The 23,759-nt window shown below is 45.7% G+C and overlaps 1 protein-coding gene across 14 annotated transcripts in view; it reads right to left on the bottom strand.

The window, feature by feature from the left end:
* Positions 1 to 23,759, bottom strand: part of ANK2 (ankyrin 2) — a 696,877-nt gene that overhangs the window by 233,867 nt on the left and 439,251 nt on the right. For all 14 annotated transcript variants that reach the window (XM_088448313.1, XM_088448312.1, XM_088448319.1 and 11 more), the window contains exon 3: positions 1,086 to 1,184. In XM_088448313.1, the coding sequence (XP_088304439.1) occupies positions 1,086 to 1,184 (99 nt within the window). The remainder of the gene's footprint in view (positions 1 to 1,085; positions 1,185 to 23,759) is intronic.

The raw sequence follows: 23,759 nt of genomic DNA on the forward strand, positions 1-23,759 counted from the left end.
TTCTCATATGCACCAGGACTCGGAATGCGATGCATTCTGGGGCTTGGATGCGGTGGGTAACGCCATCTTCTGATGGCATTACTCTATAGAAGCCTATGGGCTTCTCTCCGCAGAGTGCTGTGAGAGGGATACAATCGGATCCCTGCCAGCACCCCCCGCGGGAGTGTGTCATTCTGCACATGCACAGAATAACACCAGAGGGACTTCTGTGTCATAGCCCCAGAAGTACCTCATTCGCAAAGGACCACTCTTACCGCGAGATCGGTCTTTTGCACTTTCCTTCATGCATTCCGGTGAAATCAACGCAGCTAGAAAAGCTTTTGCTGGGTGCCCATGGGGACTGTACAGCTAGTGCCATCTATAGCGATGTATGCCATATACAGGGACAAACAGCTGTAAGTTAAATACAGAACAGATGACGGGATGTAGTCAGCATACCGACAGTCAGGACGATCCTGTACCCAACCCCAGAGGACATGACCCCTTTAGCGAGTGCTAAAGGAGTTCTTTCTCATTGTTAAATGGAGCTCTAAAGAGTGGGGAATTGGACAAGTGTCAATTGCAACCAATCAGCCTCTACCTATCATTTTATAGAATGTACTCTAGCTAGAAGCTGATTGGTTGCAATGGACAAATTCTACACTTGTCTACTACTCTATTTTTCAGGAGTTGTGATACAACTCCCCTTAATTCTTTTCTCACCCTTTACAATACAAAAAAAGAATATTTCACTGCTGCAATATCATCACATATAAATAATTTGATATTAGCCACAAATATATCATATACTGATGACAGAAAAGGATCGACACATTAAATGTCTAATTATTGTTACTTGTTATTATCAGGATAGGTTGTTTATTAAAATTACATTTTGACGTGTTTTGTTTTACCTGCAGGACATATGTTGCTAAAAACTACTATAGTAATGTCTCTGTAAATAATGCTTGTAACAACAACCCTGAGTTCCTGGCCCAAACTCAAATTATTTAAATAGGTCATTTGCTTGTAAACTTATTTAAATATACAAATCAGCTCCTTTAAGCACAAAACTTGTTCATTCCTACAATGTTCTCGTACACTACCTTAGTTGCAGAATCCACCGAAGATCCCCTTTCCAGCAATTCATGCACAAGATAGAGATGTCCCTCTTTGGCAGCGAGGTGTAAAGCATTGAGTCCATTCTGAAACAGAAACATAGCATATTAATGTAAGGAAGAGCACCATCTTATAAATGTGTGTCCTGGAAGTGTGTGGAAGAGATTCACTACATAATGCAGAAAATGTATCAAAGTATAAAAATCAATTAATATAGTGATAATCGACATCATCCAATATATGGCTTATTCATTTATTATGGTCCAGGGGCCTCGTTAAGCGTAAATTCTCGATTATCAGGAATCTGTGCGTGCGCAGGATCCGTTCTGCGCATGTGTAGAATGGGTCCCGCATGACTGCATGCAGAGTGGCAGCAGACTGTCAGTCATTGACAGTCTGCTGCCGTTTGGGGGTGAGGAGGGGGCGGCGACGGCCTCCGTTTTCCAAAATGGAGATGTGTCACCGCCGTTGGGGGGGAGGGAAGAGGACAGGATCTCCGTCGGCTGACAGAGAAATCCTGGTCTCTTTCCCTCATCTGCGATGGCCACGCAGATGATCCAATGCTGCATTCGTGGACGCGGCTCGGATCATTAATGCATGCAGGAGGCATGACAACTCCTGCTGCATTAACATAACTGTAAGGATGGAATTGCAAAGCTGCTTGCGTGCAGCTTTGCAATTCCGTCCACTGCTGAATCAGGCCCTGGAAATACTTCACCATTTTCTTACTGGAATAGTCAATTAAAATATTTGTTTAAGGGATACAAAATTCTATGCAGCATATTTATTCATTATCAGGTTCTAGACCCAATAATTAAAATTTGTTATTGCTGCTATTTGAGTAAATAAGAAATTATTGTTCACCAAATGTATGAACAACAGGGGCTCCGATAGTAGCCCGTCCCTGCAATGTGTTAATAGTGAAGTGATTGATAATGCGTTCACATCACTTCTTCAGGACCCCAGGTACTATTGCGCATGAGTGGTCTGCTGATCACACATGCTCACATTGCTACGGATCCCTCTCCCGGTAAATGCTGCAGAGTGTATCCTAAAGGCTACAATGGCTAAAGGTGGCATTAGCTACCGGGGCCCCCAGCTCCGGCGCTTGGCAAAATCAGCAATTAATCAGACCCATACAAAACTTTGGGGCTGCTTTTGCACTTGAAAATAGAGGACCGCAGCACATATTTTCAATACAGTGGTTCCCTGCAAATACATTCAGGGAAAACATTTCATATTTGTGAGTATCCCACAAATATTAATTGATAAATAGGCCCTTATGGAATAGAATGTTAGTATTTGCTGGTAGTCACTTTGTATTACAGCACTCTATACACTCACATGTTTTCTAGTTTTCCAAGATAGCAAAAGATTTTGTTAATAAACAGAATTACACATAATTCAAAAGGTAGATAAAGTCCGCACCAGTATGCACATAATATGAGGTTTGAAATGTCTATAATGCATTAGAGAACCAACATGTTGGTCTATTATTTAATAAATCAATCTGATCCTTGGTTGGTGGTGCTCTCAAAAATAATTTGTGTAAGACACAAAACAAGAGTGAAAAAAAGGGAAAAATTGACACCCACTTCAATTCAATATATAGTGCATGTAATAACTGATATACTGTACACCTGATGAGGATGTACTTCAATATCTCAAGTACATCCTCAACAGATTTATATCGGTTATTATATGAACTATATATTGAATTGAAATGGGTGTCAATTTTTCCCTTTTTTTCCATTAATATAATATTGAATTGACTTATTAGGGAACACTATTATTAAAATATTCGCCGTAATTACATTATTATACAAATTCCGTGATTGTATATTTGTCTTGATTTTGCCTTATCAAGAGTGTATCCCTTCTACACTCTTGTTTTATATAAGGGTTGTTTTATTAAAAGTTATGTTTTATGTTTTCATAATTTTGCATACACATACATGTCTTTAATAGTGCCCCTGAAAGACTTATTTGTTCTTCTGCTTCTTAGCAAAATTTTCTCATGAGAATTACACATAAACCTACTTTTCTTTTTAACACATGAAACAACACGAAAATGACTTTACATCTGCCTATGTTTATTTATTAACATTGAATGTATATAGCGCCAGCAAATTCCGTTGCCCTTAACTTTACCCTGTATTTGTTATTTACGTAATATTTTGCAGGTTTATTGAAAAATGTTACTGTGATCTTCTTGACCAACCAAAATTAATATAAAAAAAAAAATAATGAAAAGTGCAGTATTTGTCCTGAACATCATTTCAATGTTAATTGCCTTTGTTACCTGTAAAAAGATAATTAGACTGAACAAACGCTAAGGAGAGTTGGTGATTGATCAAACAGTTATTATTATTATATTAATTGATAAGGCGCCAAAAAAAGTTCAGCAGTACTGTCTAGGGCAGTGGTATCAAACTCGGGCCCTCCATCTGCAGTGGAACTACACATCCCAGCATGCAGTGCCACAGTTTTGCTATTAGGGCATGCTAAAACTGTGGCAGGGCATGCTGGGATATGTATCCCTGTGGAATAATCTGAAGACCTAATTCATTCCATGTTGGTAGTGGCCACACAGCTTAATAAAAGAAGGTTGTTAGTTAACCATCTATCCTGAGACAGTGAGGAGGGGAAAGTTCTTAAAGTGACTACCAAATGGCTGTGGCGATGTGATCATGTAACTTACTGCTTATGTACACTGTGCTACAGCGCCATCTGGGTAGCCTACAGAGCTTCACGCAATTATCTTTACAGTCTTCTTTGCATTTCCCAGCAGCCAAAATCTACTTTACACTACAAAAACATCATCAGATAAGTAGATGTCAAGATGAAATATGTCAGTTGTATAACCTTTGTTACCTGTACATGAGCAGTATACATGCCGATTTCCTGAGCATGCATACGCACCATGCGCTGTGTTTAGCAGCATTACAAGGGGGCTCTACGAGTGTATTAGCATAGGAAGTCCAGGACCCATAATCAGGCCCTGGCTGGTGAACTTCTGGCCTCTTCCAATTGTTAATGTGACACATTTTGCATTTGCACTTCATATCCATGCCTGGCACTCTACTCTTTAACATTCACAGCCCCATGTTGTAGAATGCGCAGTAGGCAAACGGGGTGCAGCCCAACAGAAAAGTGACAGAGTAAGCTTTACCAGGCTCCTATCAGAACCACTATCCCGGCAAAAGAGTTTTAATTAACAGGGCCCAAAAATGATTTCTATTAATGTGATATGCAGCAATAAGAAATGATAGGATGGGGAAACTTGTAAACCTTCATAAACCGACCCCATAGTGCCATATGTAGTACAGAAAGCCTGATTTCACCTGATATTCACAATGAAATTTGCCATAAATGAGGCTACACCAAGCAGTATATTATAGACAAACCTGACAAGTTTAGTTAATATAAGGCATAGGGCCTGATTCATAGTCAGGCGCAGACGAGGGATCCCACGATAATATCGAAAAACTGAGCATGTGCAGGATCCGTTCTGTGCATGTGCAGAACGGGTTCTCAGATCTCTGACGTGCTGCAGCATTTGGGGGCAGAGCAGGGGCGTGTCTGGGCAGCCTTCCCGTCAACATGGTCGTGTCACCTCCATTTTCTGGGAGTGCCGAGGCCAGGGTCTGCGTCGATGGTGCTGCTACCATTGCTACCGATGGTCATGATGGTGATTCGCGGCTACTGCACTCTGGGCCTGATTCAGACCCGCTTGCGAGAGCATAGGGTCGATGGTGGCCCAGTGCGCATGCGCACAACGGAGCCGGCTCCGTCGTGCGCATGCGCGAGACACGGATAGGGACGGGCAAACAGTCGCTCCGGGTCTCGTACCAAAGGGGGCGTGCTGTCGATGTTGAGTGACAGGATGCCCCCTTTGGTGGGTGGGCCGGGGGCGTGGCTGGCCAGACGGAGGCGTTCCCATGGGAACGCCTACCGTCTGGGGCCGGCCCCACTGACATCACAAGTGATGTCAGTGGGAGTGCTTTCGGCTCTGTTAGAGCCAAAAGCACTCTGGGGCTTGCGGCAACGAGACCCTACCAGAAGGGTCTCATCGCAAGCCCTATGGTCGCGATGGTCTTGTCCATCGCAACCATCTTCCTGGCCGCTCACTATAGCTGTGGGTGGTCACCCACAGCTATGCGAGCGGCCAGGAGGCCGTTCTAAAAAAACAGAAGGACGGCCCTGATTCAGAGCGAGCGCTCTGTCAGAGCATCCGGCTCTGAATCAGGCCCTCTGATCGCTATTGCTGCTAGGAGGCGTCTGTTTCCTTTAAACACCTCCTTCAGTATTTAAACATTTGCTGTACGGTATTGCACAGCCGTTTCCTTGCTGCTGTGCATTACTGTCTGACCATGAATCAGGCCCGTAGTGCTAAAATTGTCAGAGGATGGACCTTGTAAGTGGAATTTATACGTTTGCACAGTTCAGCTCTGGATTCTTCTTCCGCTCCAGGCACGTAGGAGCACTTCTAGTTAGCAGAAGAGTGGAGATTTGGCATGTTCCTTGGTGTGCAGAGGGAAAGCCATTTATCCACATACTGTAGGTATAAAATGAAATCACTTTGGCCAGCATGGAGGGCCTAATTCTGAGTAGCACACTGCTATGACCGCATTAGCGTCTGTTGCTGTAGACGCATCTGTGACTGTATGCTAATACTAGTATAAGCCCATCCTCTGGTGTACAACCTTCCATCTGAATATGCAAGGGCTGGGACATTCACTTTCAGTGGCTGCAGTTGCAACAATCCCACTTAGTATGTCTGTAGTCGTAACCATCAGACGCACCATTAAAACTTGCATCATCCCCATGCTAGGTGCAGATTTTCCCTCAGAGTAAGGCCTCCAATGTGAGCAATGAAGCGTCTGAGTTCGCAACCACTTCTGCGACATGCCCGCAACACTCCCATTACACGCACATAAGACGGTACATCTTGGTACCACCTTTCAGTCCCTGTTCAGGTAGCCCAATACATTTCACACACTGTGTGTCTAAATCGGTACTGCGACTCTGTGTACACACTAAGTAAAACATGTGCTGTGCGAGATTTTAGGGATTTTTGCGCATACGCAGCAGCAAAACATAACCAATTCACATGAACATTGGCACTGCGTGCATTTCAGAATCAGGCCCAGAGTGTGCTTGGATAATGAGATATTAGAATATAAGGTTTGCAAAAACATTGATGTTGATGGCCCATTCCTAGTAGCCTACATGTCACAGCGAGTTATGTGACAATCCCAACGGCAGAATGCCGACAAGGGATGTACGATAGGTGTTGAGATACCGATACCCAGGGGTTAAAGTGGGCAGGAACGGGGTGGAACTGAGTTCCGTCACCTCTAATGGTAGGTGGAACTAGTTCCCCCTCTGCCATTTCCCTGAATAGAAGTCCTACAGACGGTATACCACTTTCTGCAGGCGGCCGCTTCCCCATCCTCGGTTTCCGGCTCCATAGTCCTCCTCCTCCGCGGCCTGCCCCTCCCTGTCACTCACTTTGTGGCCCTGTGTCCCAGCGGCTCCCTTTGCAGCACAGCGTATGTGACATCATGCCTTCACTCCTGCTGCATAGTGCACTGAGGAGCCATGAAGAGGAGCAAGGGCCAGGGCAGGCACGAAGGTAAGCTGCTGCTAGAGGGACATGGGAGGGATAAGCTGCTGGTGGGAGAGGAGACACAGGGGCAGGGAGCTGCTGCTAGAGGGACATGGGAGGGATAAGCTGCTGGTGGGAGAGGAGACACAGGGGCAGGGAGCTGATGGTGAGGGACACAGGGGCAGGGAGCTGATGAAAGGACACAAGGGGGTAAGCTGGAGAGACATGGGTGTGTTTGTAGTGAAGACACGGGAATGGGGTGAGATGCAGGGGGGGCTAATGCTTGTGAAACACAGGAAGATGATGCTGAAGAGACGGTGGGATAGAGAATTGTTTTTTTTCTTTTTTAACGACCTAACATTGTAGACTCAGCTGATGGCAGGAGTGCTAAAAAAGCATCTAAAATGTATTTCGCACTGTCACAGCCCCCAAAGCTTCTGGGGGCCTAGGCGTCCCCCGGCCATTCACTTTGAAGTCTCCTATACACAATAGTGTGTGTGTAAAGATCAGTCTTCACATTGTTCTGGCCTCTCTGAGTATCTCCGCCTAATGTGTGTGTGTGGGGGGGGGCGGGGGGGAGGTGAGTTCCACCACCTCTCTAGGAACACTTTAAGCCCTACCGATACCTATCATAATCCGGACCCGGAATCCAGGACGACGCGGGACCAAACAAGGTAAGTCCGGCCCGCCCGTAAACTCTTAGCCGCGGGGGGGGGAATGTTAGGTTAGGGGGCTCCCAGGGGACTTAGGTTTAGGCACCCCCCCCCCGGGAGCGTTAGTTTTAGGCTAGGAGAAGGGGGGGGTTAGGGTTAGGCACCCCAGAGGGAGGTTAGGGTTAGGGAGCAGGGAGGGGGGGTTAGGTTTAGGCACTAACAGGGGGGGGTTGGAGTTAGGCTCTAGGGGGGAGGTTAGGGTTAGGCACCCCTAAGGGAGGGTTAGGGTTAGGGGGGGGTTAGGTTTACTTACCTCCGCTGTCGGGATTTACACCTGCCGGGCTCGCGTTGTCGGGATTTGAACCGGCGGCTAATACAATCCCATTCCTGTCACAGCAGCCATTGCTGGATATTGATTCATTGAATTCGGCATTTTTCACAGAATGGCAAACTACAAGCATACAGCTATAAATCACTGCAGATGACTTGCAAATGATGTGATGGTCGTCTATATGTCCCTTGAACTCCCGGACAAACGATATAATGCATACACTGTGCAAATCTAACAAACGAGCAAACGATATATCGTGCGTCGCTCATTTGGATCATCGTTAATGATATAATGTTAAACATATCGCCTGGTCCTTCGGTAGAGCATACACACTGCACGATCTGCGGGGAATCGTTAATGATATTGACAGATTGAGCTGCATGTAGGGAAGATCTGAAGATGCGATGGACGACCCAGCGGGAGTGCACATAGGGCCTTATTCAGAGCCGCTCGTAAGCGGCCGTTTGCACAGCTGCGCATGCGTACGGATCGTAATACGCATGCGCGAATCAGTCAGTGCGGCCGAAAATCGTTTGTTCGCTAAATAGCGAATGCCTGCTATTTTGAGTGACAGAATGAGGCGTATGTGGGTGGTAACAGGGGAAGGTGCTTGAAAACGGGGAGTGGAGATCAGAACGCAGGCGTGCTTAAAGGTCAAAACGGGCGTTTTAAGGGTGTGCATAATTAATACAGCAGCGTCATTGACCACGTCACTGGGTTATTTTATAGCCAGAACTGCTCGCAAGATTGTGGTAGCAAAAACCAACCACAAGAATAGCGAGCAGTTCATACCCTGGTCGATGTACTCGATTAATCTAATAAATAGCGGACATGACATAGGATGCGAGCGGCCAGGGGGCGTAGTTTTCAAAAAAACGACCGCAAGTTTTGTTCACTCATTCAGACATAGAGGCGTGAACAGACCGCAAAGAGCGAACGGTTCATTTGAATAGCCACCCCCTTTTCCTGAACGACCGTCCGCAAATTGCGTCCGGCTCTGAATCAGGCCCATAGTGCATACACACTTGACTATTTGAAGTTCCGATGTGTCGGAATCGGCCATATCGTTCAAAAATTCGTCTAGTGTGTAGGGGCCTTAAAAATTTGATAATGCAGTATTCTAAATTAGAGATGAGCGGCTCAGTTTTGGCTCAGATCTTCCCGCCAAGTTCGGATCTAAGAACGAGAACTCTTTCATCAGTGCCGATGTCCTAGAAAGATTACTTTTTTCTGAACTTGGCGGGAAGATCCGAGCCAAAGCCGAACCACTCATCTGTAATTTAAACACAAATTGTCATTGTTGTTTTAAATGTTCTAAAGATATAATTATTAGGACAGCTCACAGAAGATCAAATCATTTTGAAAGAGCAGCACTGATACATGTTTTGAACACCTATTAGGAAATATACTGAACCCCATTTACAATCCACTATGGGACAGACCAATTAGCCGCTGTGTTTACTGCGCGACTAAATCTCCAGGTATAACGCCCGGATGTAGGGACGTATTTTGGAACTTTCACAAGGGGAATAGTAAATCTTCATATGTGTTCAGCCAGAGTTGCTCATATCTTCTTTTTGCTGGCATTACTAGACTACATTTTGTCTCCCGCTGCACCTCATACATTGCTCCACTCTGTAAATCCCTTTACTGGCTCCCCATTGCTCCCATCATACAGCTAGCTGCAACTGCTCACCTACTAAGCCCTCACTAATGTTGGGTGCACACTGGCAGATATATTGATCGGCCAATATATCTTGTGTGCGTCGGCCACTGTGTACCAGCGATATGTCTATGAACTACATCGTTCACAGACATATCGTGTCGGCTGTGGTTCACAGCCAATGCCCAATATATCTGCAGATGTATTGGGGCATTGTGCTCTGTGTACGGGTGGTCAGCCGACTGCCCCTACACTTGCAGCGGTGACCATGCCTCCTATTCCCGTTTCCAAGATTTTTCCAATGCTACTCCCCACCTATGGAACTCCTTACTTTGCTCCATCAACAAAACAATATTACACAGCGCAATAAACAAAACAGCATAAATACACTAAACATGTCAACCAATACATGACTACAATTGAGCTTTATAACACATAGCAATAACAGCTAGCATGGATACAAGTATGATTTTCAATGTGTGTATGTGATTCAGAAGATTCAACATAAGACATTACCTAAAAATTGTACAAAGTAGACTGGCATGAGTCAGGGTGGAGGACCTGCCAATGAGAGCTTACAATCTAGAGGGAGAGAGTAATGAGAGACAGTAGGGACAAAGGGATGTGAGGATGTGGTGCGGGGGAAGCAAACCCTTAGGTCATGTTTTATGCAGAGCCTTCTCCTGTTTGTTCACTACACATTTAGGTATATACTATATACAGTATCCACACTAGCTATTATTTATACTTATCTACTTTCCCGGTTGTTGCGGGAGGCTCCTGAATTTTCGGGTAGCTCCCCGCACCCCCAGAAGAGTATCCGATCTCCCACATCTTAATGAAGTGGGCAGGATGGGGAAATAATTGCCGGGAATTGCGGCTCTGTATGGAGGGGGCTGGGCTAATTGTTGTGAAACCGTAACATTTAGCCTGATGACATAGGAACCAAGCCCCACCCCCCCAAGTGTCTAGCTGTGTCTCCTCTCTGAGCATCTCCCGGAGAAGAGATATTAAAAGTCGGTAAGTATGCTGTTATTGCTAGCTCATGACTATCCATGTATGGATTTAATCAATTTTGTTAAATGTATGTTATTATGTTTATTGCACTCACATATATCATATCTGTAACACTGTCCGGAGCCATGGAATCTGTGGTGCTCTATAAATAAATATTGATGATGATGGTATGCATGTTTAGGGCAGGCTAGATGGGCCAAGTTATCCTCATCTGCCGTCAAATTCTCTGTTTCTGTTTTATTACTTGAACCTAACTAATTGCTTATATGACAAAGTAATAGGTCAAAGCAACAAATCATTTACTTTATTTGGCAGACTCTGGATATATTACTAAATTGTTGATGATATTATAAAACATTTTGCAAGCATTGCAAAATCTAAACAGCCATGCTTAAACAAGCAATTAGAAAAATGCCTAAAATAGGTTAATTAATGCATTGAAGGCAGTGAGCATTTCTGAAATAACTGGGAGTACGATTAATGTCATTACTCAGTGATTTTCCGGCTGCCCCCAGAGGCTTAAAATAGCACTTAATGTATGAACATCTTTAACTGCTGCAGTAAATTTCAGATTATTATTCTCCCAGCAAAAAAAAGTTATGTTTAAATAGTCTTAACGAAAAGGAGAAAACAAAACCACAAAACAATGCAATGATCCCTGATCAGTAAGCATGGCAGAATTAGTCAATACTTTTACTATAAAATACATTTCTATTAACATTTTTATGGAATGTGCACTGTTACAGTGTATTCTCTGAATCCCAAAAGATATACACTAATATAGCAGTTTTGTTGAATAGTACTTTTCTTTCAATAGGAATCAAACCACTTTACACTTGCAGAATAAAAAAAAAAGATACAAAATAAAAATATTAAATATAAAAGATTAACAGAATACAAAAAGGAGGGTGACTGGATGACAGGACAACATTAAAAAGGCCGTCAATCAATAGCTCGACATCAAGCAGTCGACAGGGACAAAAGATCGACAGAGGAAAAGGTTCGAATGTTCAAATGGTCGACACAACAAAATGGTTGACACATTATTTATTTTTACATTTTTAAGGTTAGGGGTTAGGGTTAGGCACTTCAGGGTGGGTTCGGGTTAGGCTGCCGGAGAGTATTGTTGACCTTTTATCTGTCGATCTTTTATACCACACTAAAAAGGAGAGCTGAGAATTTGGTATAATGAAATACTTTTGAAACATGCAGGGGCCTGTATGCAGCGGGCCCCTCATCTGAGCAGCGGGGTCCCCTCCCCCCAAACAGGCATTTTACTTTGCTCCGGATGGCAGGTCCCTCTCACTCCATGATGCCATCTTCCCAGTGATATTCGGGAAGATGGTGCATGCTCACTAGAGAGTAAAGGCTGCAACACATTGCCAGAGTATTTGATGCCACTGCACAGCACCATCGTTCCTACGCTGTTATTGGGAAGATGGCGCCGTGGAGAAGGAGTAAGTATACTTTTGGTGTAGGATGTGCGTGACCCTCCTGGTCCAAGGGGTCCAAGATTAAGTCTTGAGTTTATTTTTGAAGATTTCTAAAGAGGAAGCTTGTTAAACTGTGTGAGTAGGAAGTGAAAAGCTTGGGCCCCTTGTGAAGTATCTTAGACTCTAGCTACAGTAAGTAGTGCTTTATCTGTGAAGCAGTCAGAGACTTTGAGTAAAGGAAATTAGAATCTGCTTCAAATATCTTTCAATGTGGGGTGTTATTACCCAGACTCTGGCAGTAAATCTGGATCTTTCTGCTGTATTGGGTGTCTGGAGATCCTTGTTCCCTTGTCCACTATTATAATAGGCATGTGACAGCTGCAAAGGATACTATCACTCCTCTTTGTATTTGACCCCACAAACCACATCACCAAGGTACTTGTTTTGATCATAGTGTTGGGGAGCTGTCGAAGAAGGGTCACAGACTAGAAAAATGGTGGAGAACGACTCAAATGATAGAGGATAAAGGTATAACTAATTAAGCATGCTGAAAATTACCAAACCACAATCACAAAAAGTAGCCAGAGTTCCTGTAAAATAATCATGCCAGCAAACAACAGGACAGTTCAGTTTTTCCATATTGTGGAGATGGTTTGCAAACCAACACATTTGCAGCCTGATGCAACCCTCTCCTAGTCAAGATGCAATGAGTCTAATTTGCTTATTCTATAACCTCTATCTAGGATGGAGTAACAACCATGGTGAGAAATGAGCGCCAAAGCTTCAAGTCTTGTAATGTAGGCCTTAGACCCAATCTTATATTGCTGTCTAGCTGAGCTCCAGGGTTGCTTGAGTACCAGTTCACTGTGACTGAATCCTGATATTACATACTGTAGGTTCTTAGATAAGAAGTCATCATCAAAAGGACAAGACTGCAGCTTTGCAAAACAACCAGAATTATGCTTGAAGGTGGTTTGGAGTTGCAAAACACTGTGTGATCTAGGTGTTGTACTGGAATGCAGATGGACACTTAAACTACAGGTGTCAGCCATGATCAAATCTTTGTTCTTTCATCTGAGCAGTTTAGCCAGAATCATGAACTTACTGTACTTCCTAAACTCATACATGCATGGACTACTGCAATGCCCTCTACCTGAGTTTCCCTGACAAAATATATTATGCCACTTTGCCACTTGCAGGTGGCGCCAAATGTAGCAATCAGGCCAGCATCGTTCTTGCCACATAATATCCATTCCCCACTCCCTACCCTGGCCGGGAATCTATATTAAAATTGGATTACTTGGATTACTGACTTTCAAAGCATTCTGTAACAAGGTCCAAGGTTCTTGAAGCAAGGGGGCTGTAACAAGGGGAGTTCGAACAGTGCCGTTGCAGAGAGCACATGGCTCTGTGGCTGGCACTGTTGATGCCCACATCTGGCTAATAGGTGGAACGATACCCTGCAACCAGTACAGCTGCTGCAGTGCTGTCTGGACCGTTCTTGCGACGCTCCAAGCATGCACCCTGCAGTCTGTACAGCAGCTGTGAGCACCCTGAGGATGCCCCGGGCAGTGCTGTACTTACCGATGCTATTGGCTCCGCTCCCTTGACGCGATGTCATGACATCATACGTTCAGGGGGCACTGCTTGAAGCAACTTCTAAATCCCCATACTCCTTGCTTGGCCAGGTTAAGAAGCCTCCACTCCAGAAGCCTTCAAAAAACAGACTTAAGATCTACCTGTTTTCTTAAGCTTTCATTAACTTCCAACTAGTTTATTAAGAAAACACAAAGCACAAATACATGCTTATCTCTTTCTATTGTACTCAGCTAATAATTAAGTTTAAGTTTTTTTAATATCATGGGTTTTTTAAACCTGCTAATGTAAAGCACATAAAGTCCTATTGGACAAAAGCAGTATAAAAATAACATTATTATTGTTATTTTTTTATTTTTTTTAGGACCCTAGTTACAGTATGTAGGGCTGTGAATGTTATTAAGTCAACCTTGAAACAGAGAGCCTGATTTAGAGATGGATGGTATTGCACAGCCACACAGAAGCAGTTGTGCAATACCATCCAACTACATGTAAATGCAGCAGGAGGTGTCTGGAGGAAATAGGCACCTCCTTGCTGCATCTGAGAGAGCCGAATGAAGCATCCATAGACGCTGCCTCGGACCATCACAGGTCACGATGGTTGCTCCTTTGGCCAGGCTGCGTAAGCTGAAGCTTACAGCAGCCTGGCCGATGTCTGGTCACATACGAGGCCAGGAAATCTGCATCCGACTCAGACCCTGACCTCGTCCCTCCCAAAAAAATGGGGGTGACGCACTCCTGTTTCCAGGAACGGTGGCCAGGAACACCCCTGCACTGCCCCCTAAACGGCGCAGCCTGCTGGGAAACACTGCGAGCGGACTCGCAGATGGAGGGCTGCCCATGTGCAGTACACATCCTTTACACAGGGCCGTCATCAAGGGGGGACTGCCAGGAGCCCTTTGTTCCTACCACTCAAGGCCACTGGGAGCTCGAGACAGCTCCCGGAGCTAGCCCTCAGTGGCTTGCCAAGCCCACAGTCGCTGGCTCCCCTGTGTTGAGCTGATTCTACAGGCCCGGCAACAAGGCTATAAAGGTTTTTTTTAATGCGGTGCGGCCAGCGTGATGTCATGATGTTGTGGTGCGCCGCTGACTGGAATAGATTATAAGTGTCATTGTTTGACTGGTAGGATTCCATTCGAGCTGCAAGCACTTCCTTAATAATCTTTCTTAGTTATGTAGTTAGTCATACAGTCAGGGTCTAAATTAGGTTTTTTTGTGATTTTTAAAGGAAACAGAAGGCAGAAAAAGGTAAGTGATGCTGGGGCTGGCTGGAGACACACAGGCTGGGGCTGGCTAGAGACACAGAAGGGGGCTGGCTGAAGACACAGAAGAGGGTCTGGCTGGAGAAACAGAGGCTGGGGAGAGACACAGAAGGGAGTCTGGCTGGAGACACAGAAGTGAGCTGGCTGGAGACACAGAAGGGGGGCTGGCTGGAGACGCAGAAGGGGGGCTGGCTGGAGAAACACAAGCTGGGGCTGGCTGGAGTCACAAAAGAGGGGCAAGCTGAAAACACAGAAGAGGGGCTGGCTGGAGACACAGAAGGGGAGCTGGCTAAAGACACAGAAGAGGGACTGGCTGAAGACACAGAAGGGGGGCTGGCTGGTTGGAGACACAGAAGTGGGCCTGGCCAGCTAGGCAGAAAGGAGGCTACCCAGAGAGTCAAAAGAAGGGCTGGACGGGGAGGCAGAGGGGGGATGGCTGGGGAAACAGAATGGAGATGGCTGGAGCTGGAGAGACGTGGGGGGTGGAGGTTGGCTGGCCCTGCCTATTTTGTCAATCCCGGGCCCCACAATTTCTGATGGCAGCCCTGCCTACACATACGCAGTCTTCCAACAATCAGAGATGTGCGCTAACCATCAGGTAACTGTACATCTCTAAATTAGGCCCATAGTCTCCATCTTACAGCCAGTGAAGGGATATTTGCCCTCATTCAGACCCGGTCGCAAGTGCTGAGCGCTCGCAACTGGGTCGATGTTTAGGCCCTGCGCACACACGCGCAGCGGCCACACTGCGCATGCGCAAGCCCCGGAGCGAGAGACAAATTCTCTCGCTCCGGAGCTCACTACAAAAGGGCCGGCTGTCGATGCTGATCGACAGCTCGGCCCGTTTTGTAAGTGTGGCGGGGGGGTGGTTTCACAAACGGAGGTGAACCTTAAGGAACGCCTGCCGTTTTGTGGGCGGCCGCACTGACATCAGCAGTGATGTCAGTGGGGAGCTTCCTGCTCGATCAGAGCAGGAAGGTCCCTGGGTCTTGACCATCGCGACCATCAACCTGGTAGATCGATGCTGTGACAACATCAGAGGAAACGGTGTAAATCTACAGAACACATTTATTCATAGGATCTATGGGCCTCATTCAGAGGCGGTCGGAGGATGCAAGTGGTCGCTCAGAAACTGGGTGGCCGCTTGCATCCTGACTGCCCGCCTCTGTTTCGGTCGTTAGGCTGTGGGTTTACACCCACAGCTCTAACGACCGCTCGGGTGATGGTCGCGATGGTCAGAGACCATCGCGACCATCGGGGCTTACGACGAGACCCTAGGGTAGGGTCTCACTTGTCGTAAGCCACGGAGAGCTTCTGGCTCTGTCAGAGCCGGAATCTCTCCACTGACATCACTTGTGATGTCAGTGGGGCCTCCCCCAAACGGTAGGCATTCCCATGGGAACGCCTCCGTTTGGGCTGCCACTCCCCCGGCCCGCCTTCCAAACGGGGCGAGCTGTCAATCTACATTGACAGCTCGCCCCCTTTGGAAAGAGACCCGCTACGACCAGCGTTGTCGGTCGTAGCGGGTCTCACGCATGCGCACGAGGGAGCCGGCTCCCTCATGCGCATGCGCACTGGCCAAACATCGAGGCGGCCGTGCGGTCGTAGAATCACCAGGAAGTGAATTAAGCCCTATATGTGCTGTTCAGGAAGTCACACTGGTAACCCTCACATAGCCTGTCTAACAGTTGTGGAGGCCTATGGCAGTAAGAGACCAGGCAGAATTTGTCCACAACAGGAATCCAGTGGTGATATTCTTGAAGTTTAAAAAATTTAGAAATCTGGAGCATTTTATAAAGGGACAAGGAGAATAGGGATAACAGGTATCTAGGCACAGTGTGAGTCTAGTCTAGAGAAATGTAGAAGGATGTAACTTCAGAGGTAAAAGGATGAACAGCAGGAACACAAAAAGGAAAGTGTTAGCAAAGGATGGAACAGGAACAGAGAAGTGTATGGTGATTGCTCAGCAGAATTATTAGCAGGAGGAAAATCAGAGAAGAAGCAGTGATGACAGTAAGTTTGCAGCTGTGGGGAAAGTACTGTGGTTACAAGACTGAGTAGTACAACATTTTATTCAATTACTCAGTAAGTATTTATGAGAGAGTTTATCACTGTAGACTGCTTCTAAACTGAAGGCAATTTAATATTACACCGTTTGGTTCCTATTTCCTTTTTATTTGTTTTTTAAACAAAATTTTTACTGGTTGTCAAAGGCAATAAAAAAGGAAAAACAAATATGCCGAAAAATATATGAATAGGACGGGGAGGGGAGAACATAAAGAGAGATGGGAATGGCAGGGTTGGAAACTAAGTGGGACAGAGTCACAGCCAGTTAACATGTAGGAATAACTGAGTAGGCAACCAACAATATAAATGCAAACCACACAGAATACAGGGTAAGAAAATAAATGGATTACTGGTCTGACATACTAAGGATGAGACCCAACCTTAACCGTGTCCACACTAATCAACTAGAAGACAGTGAGTGTGAGGGGGAATGAGTGGGAGACTCACTGCTCTGAAGGTTTGTGGGGATATTAGGCCTGATTCATAGTTGTACGCAAACCCGATGGTTAGCATACAATTACGATGGAGGACTGCACATACATTTTACAATAAGGGGGTGTGACATCCCTGTTTTGTAGGTGTGCGTAGGCTGGGGTCTGAGTCTTCCAACGCAGATGTCCTGGCCCTGACAGAGGAGTTCCGGCGGCGATTCTGACTAAGCTTAGGCTTACTCAAATAGCAAATGGCGGCGACCATCGCCACAGATGGTCACGATGGTGATACGATGCTCAGTCTTTGGATGCAGCACTTTGATCTGCGATCTTGTCAGGAGGAGTCTTTTTTTTCTTCAGACGGATCTTACGGCATTGCCATAAGACACAGCAGTGATGCGATCAGCGTACAACTCTGAATCACTCCCATTGTTTGATAATGAGGTTTGACCTCAAAGTGGTATGTCCAGGCCATCTGTCTGGAGTGTTGCTTAGAATGACTGTACTATATTCCATTCTGTAGGATGACTAAATACCTTTGATAGTAACAGTGTATGAAGGGTCAGACTTTTTCCAGCATAATCTGACATTTGGCTGCAATTAAGATGTGTTGGACCAGCTCTTGAGTATATCTAGAGGAATCTGTAAGAGCACTAGGAAGAAGATAGTCGAGCAGAGATATTTATCTCAATATCATCTGTATGTTGGTTATAAGCTTTAGATCTGAGTCGGTCACATCTGCGACTGATTTCCATCCGGCCGCAGCAGCCTGCTTGTTATCTTATGCTAATGCAAGTACCTACACTTCTATGCCAATTAGTCAATTTTCCAGCGAATGGCCATCCTGGTCACTGCTTTTCCTTCCACGGTCATTATCAGAAACAGGAGCCCCATCTTTGAATGCTGTGAATGAGCATGGAAGTTCCATGCACATGTTTGTCTCCCAGTTGCAGACAACAGGGATATTATGGATCAATCCATCTGCACTTTAAGCTACATCGCTGTGCATATGCATGGTATGGTGCATGTGCTGTCTGTGATTGCTTTCTATGGAGCAGGCACACTTTGCAGATATCTGTGAGATCCATCCGCAATTGGATTTGTGACCAACTCAAAATCAGGTCCTTTATGGGTAAATGAACTTTGGCCCAAATGTGCAGCAGGGCTCCCCTATTTCTGCATGACCTCCAGCATAGCTCAGAAGAGGTAGGGAAAATAGAATTGAGGCGCATTAGCTTTAGCTAGTTTACAGTTAGTGCTTATTTTTACCCAATCTTCAGAGATCAGTTTCTACATGAGAGCAGTGGCGTAACTAGGGCAGGGCGAGCGGGGTTCGTGCCCTGGGCGCCGTTGGACCGGCGGCGCGGGGGGGGCGCCGCCGGCCACGGTACCGGCCCGCCCGCCCTAGATAGCCAGTGTAGCGCCGACCGCAATGAGTGCGGTCAGCGCTACACATTTGCACAGGACCGGCGCTAGGCTTCCAGCGCCGGTCCTGTGCTGCACGCCTGAGCCCGTTCCCTCCCCCTGAGCACTTGCCCAATAGCGCCAGGAGGCGGGCTCAGGCTGTGCATAACACACGCATCGCCGCCAGACTCTCATTGACTGCTGCAGCACCCACTGCAAGAGCCGGACTTCCGTCCGGCTCCTGCAGTGGGTAATGGGACTGACGTCATGACGTCAGTCCCATAATGCTGAGCGCGCCAGCCCGGGCGGACTGGCGGTCGGGAGCGGCGTCGCGGACAGGAGCAGGAGCAACGTGGAATCAGGTAAGTATATTTTGATATATATTTATTTATTTTTAAACCTATCTGCTCAACGGGGGAGGGGTTGGCTACTACTGGGGGGGACCTCTACTGGGGGTGCCATTGGGAGGACCTATACTGGGGGGGAGGGCTACTCTACTGGGGACTACTACTTGGGGGGGGGGACTACCACTGGGGCCATTCTAAAAGGGGCCTATTATTACTAGAGGCACTGCACTCGGGGGACCACTACTGGGGGCAATAATAGGAAGGGCCACTACAGGGACCACTGGATAGGGGGGGGTCACTACTGGGAGCCTGCATCAGGGGGACCACTACTGGGGGCACTGCATGGGAGGGGGGGGCACTACTGCTGGGGGCACTATATAAGGGGCTTACTACTAGGGGCACTGCGGGGACCACTACAGGGGGCACTAGATAGGGGGGATCACTACAGGGTGCCTGCATAAGGGGACCACTACTGGGAAAACTGCATGGGGGGGACTACTGCTGGGGGCACTATATAAAAGGGCACTGCATAAGGGGATACCGCTACTGGGCACACTGCATTGTGGGGACGGCTACTGGGGGCACTGCATAAGGGGGAACACTACGTGGGGCACTGCATTTGGGGGGGCCACTACTGGGGGTACTGAGTAAGGGGAACTAATTGGGGGTTGTATAAGAGGGACCACTACTGGGGATACTGTATAAGGGGCACTACTATGGGCCTGCATGAGAGGGACCACAACTGCATACTGGGGGTACTGTATAAGGGGTACTACTGGGGTTAAGGTGCATATGGATAGGAATGTTCAGTTTGAAAATAAAGGGGTGTGTCATGTTGACATGCCCTATTTTTAAGTGACCACGCCCATGTTTTTGCCGCGCGCGCACATGGGGGGGGGGGGGGCTCCCTTTTCAAATTTGCCCTAGGCTCCAAATACCCTAGTTACGCCACTGCATGAGAGTATCATGGAGGTTGGTTATGGGACATTATTAATTGGTATAGCCTTTAGAGGTCGCTTCATGGGGATAGCTGTTTGAAGGCTAGACTTTGTGCCAGAGGTCTGCAAAATCTGGGAACAAACACAAGAGAGCCAAATATATGGAGAACAGTATATTGTGTTTTGTCCAGTGGTGGAAATCTTTGGGATTCTATCACTCACAGCCCTTGCATTTGGTTAGCAGGGTGCCTTTCCAGCCAGTATCTCTGCAGCAGTGCCAAATGAAGTGTCCTTAGGATGCTTCAGACATGAACACCACTTACTAAGTGGTGGCTTGTAAAAGCCAACGCTTCCATGTGTATTTATGCCAAAAGTTTTGAAGGTGAATCCTTTTAATAGCAAAACACTAACAATTCAATTTTTGGCTTAAACGCTAAAGGAAGCTGTAGCTTTTACAAGCCACCTTTTAGTAAATAAACCTCACAAATGGAGGAACCATTCATTCACCTACTTGATGGTGTACAAAAAACCAAAGAGCCAAAGATTTAAAGTTTTGATTCATAAGTCCATTAGATCTTCTTCCAGTCTTCAGTAGTCCACTGGTGGTGCTCCATTGCCCAGGCAAGCCTCTGTACACTTGATTATATTGTGCCTACAAGCATCCCCTCGAAGAATATAAATTACAAGAGAATTGCTCCCTTTCCAGCATAACCATGATTTGACATTTCCTATAAGTCGAAGGTTGCAGATTATATATATTTAGATACAGTAATTTATGTTGTTTTATTAATATCGGATTTTGTATGTGGGGATAACTCTGATTTATATATTTATTTGAATAACATAATTTTTGCATAGTTTAATAGAAATTACAGATGTGTCTTTGTACACTATTGCTGTAATCGCCCCAAACAGCCATTCTCGGTGTGCCAGATCTTTCGCCAAGCGTCTTTTTTGTGTAATTCTCACACAAAAATGTGTCTTACTCTCATTGCGATGCAACAAAACTGCATCAAGAGACTTCACTGATTAATTTGGTATGTGACACTTGTATATCTGCGTATGACTGAGTACAATTTTGGAAGAAGATAGTCTAGTCTCCACTTGGTAGCAGCTGTATACTTGATTGTTACACTCTGTGGTTTTGCAACCTTATTTGTTTTTGTAATAATTAAATCCACAATTGTGGCTCCATCCAATTAGCCATAATGATCTTGCGGATGCGAGTCAACGCGACAATAGCCACACTTTGCGGCAGCCTGAACTCAAACAATAGTGCTCGGGCCACATCGTTTTTTCACGCTGTGGCAACAGCAACTCGCACCATTCACGTACAATTGGATTGACCCCTTATAATTTAAAAAGTGATAATTTGCCTGGCTATTATTTACACTCGATAAATGGAGGTTATTTAGTAAATGTATAATTTACATAGTGTTGAGTATGTATATTTGGAGATTTCCTCATAAACATAGGTGCATGCCCATTTACAGTAAGTACTCATCTGTTCTACCATTCTGCAATATGCTAAAACCTAGGAAATATATTTTTTGATGCTCACAGGTTCCAGAGTGAAAATAAACATCACAATCTGCTGTTATGCTATGGAGGGTACATACGGTCAGACCATAAGACTATCAGATAACGATAACAATCGTTATCTGATCGTCCTGCATGTGTTGGATTATCGTTATCTAGCATCCAACACATGCATTAACCCCCTAACAACTATAACGAACCGCGATTAACGATCACGGGTCCCTATAGTAAACAGGCTAACCTTGTCGATATCGACCAAGTTGGACTGCATGCACTGGCGACGGGCGATGGTCATCATCGACCATTCGTGCCCACGCATAGACCATTGTTTGGTCGTTTGCAGGGGCCAGAAACTGTACGATTTTAACGATAACAATATGATCGTTATCGTTAAAATTGTGCAGTTTATCTAACCGCCTGTACGGGCCATTAGTCTTCTACTATTTATTTTTTGTTTCTGAATTTCTAATAAAATACTTACTATTAAAGAAGGTTTATCAGGTTTGTAGTTCCTGCACCTGCATCTGGATTATATTTAGCAACATAAACCAGAGTGAGTAATGATCTTAACACTGCATGCCGGTGCCCAGAGAGGGAGGTTGTTTTGTATGCTATATATGATGGGTACAGTAACCTTTGGCCTATTTATTATCTGCACGGAATTTATGTGGTGGGCATTTAGTATGGAACTCTTAATTTTTACAATACTGCACAAGCTAAGAATCTGCTTGTATGAAACGTTATACAGAGGTGTCTCACAAAAGTAACACAGAATTGACGAAAACAAGGAGGGGGGGAGTGGATACAGAGCTTTTCAGTATCGCAATTGAAATAATTAGTAACACCTGTGGATGTTTTAAAATGTCTCAGTCAGTAATGAATGCACATGTGCACCACCTAGGATATCTGGAAAACATGCATTGTTAGGGGTCCCTGAGGACAGAGTTTGGGAATCATTGCTACAGACCATTTATAGTGTTAATTATTTATATTGTATTACATACACTATACATAAGGAGACCAATGAACATACGGCATACTTACCAACTTTTCGGGGTGTACCTTTCCGGGAGCAGCCGGAGACTACCTGCTTCTCTCATCTTCAGGGAGAGGGGCGAGTCTGACTATAGTCGTCATGAGGCCCCGTTACCGGAACACCCAGTGATTTGTGTGTCCGTGAGGAGGGGGCGGGGGTAAATGAGGTGACTCGTGTAATTTAGCCCTGCTCCCTCCCTACGAAACCGCAAATTGCTCTGAAAATCTCCCCATCCTGCCCACTTCACTAGGAAGTGAGCGGGATGCGGGAGATTTGCCTACTCTTTCGGGTGTGCAGGGAATTTCCCGAAAAAACGTGAGCCTCCCGGGAGACTAGGCAAGTATCACATACGGGGACGGTGCTAGGTTCTACTGCTGCTCCCCTAGACTGCCAAACTTGATCCAATATTTTTTCTGGAGAAGGAAATGGATTAAGGAATGGTGCCTACAACATTCTACTGGGGTACGGTGGCCATTCTGCTGCATCTCATAGCTTACTGTGATCGCTGGCTCAGTATATGTGGAAAGTATTACATACACCGCACTTTGTATGAGGCAGATGATACTGTAGCTTAAGTGCCCACACACATTATAAAATGGAACATATGGAAACCCAACCCCCCCCCCCTGAAATCCTGCTTCTGCACAGGGTGGAAAAATATTTGGATGCAGTATTCAGCATCTATTAAGCATACTGATCATCGTATGCTGAAGATATTTCTGGCATATGTAGGGTCCAGTGGCAGAAAGCGGCATTGATGGGCCCCATAGTAAAATTTGGGGGATGACATAATGATGACAGTCCTCACTAGTACCTAGGACCCCTTCTACATTGTTCTGATATTATGCGGGTAAAGCGCATCAGTGATAAAAAAAAACTTAAGAGGAGAGTTGAGGCCTCAAGCATGTGGTCCAGCATTGCTGGGCCACCCCCTCACCTCCTGGTAAAGAAGCCACAGCCACTGTATACACTACATGTACCCTATACTCACTTGTTATCCAATATACAGTATGCTTGAAAGCTTTTGTTTTTGGGGGATAGGTAAAAAAAAAACCCAAGGAGTCTGCAGGATCAGGCTGCAGATGGCGTTAAATTCGCTCTGAGTTTCTCTTGCAGCACATAAACACACAGGTACACCACATGGGGTAATTGATTTGTTTTTTTTTAAATTTGGTTGTAGTGCTTGGGAGAATGATAAAGCAGTTTGTTCTTGTGAGCTAGGCGACTGATGCCAGCAAGTTGGTCAGCGACTAGGCATCCGAATTGGGATGCGGTCATAATCCTGGCCGTGGGGATTCCAGCGCTCAGAATGCTTGTGCCAGAGCCAGACATC

This window comes from Taudactylus pleione, unplaced genomic scaffold, assembly GCF_031769625.1.
Source record: "Taudactylus pleione unplaced genomic scaffold, aTauple2 ptg000454l, whole genome shotgun sequence".
Classification (NCBI taxonomy): Eukaryota; Metazoa; Chordata; class Amphibia; order Anura; family Myobatrachidae; genus Taudactylus; species Taudactylus pleione.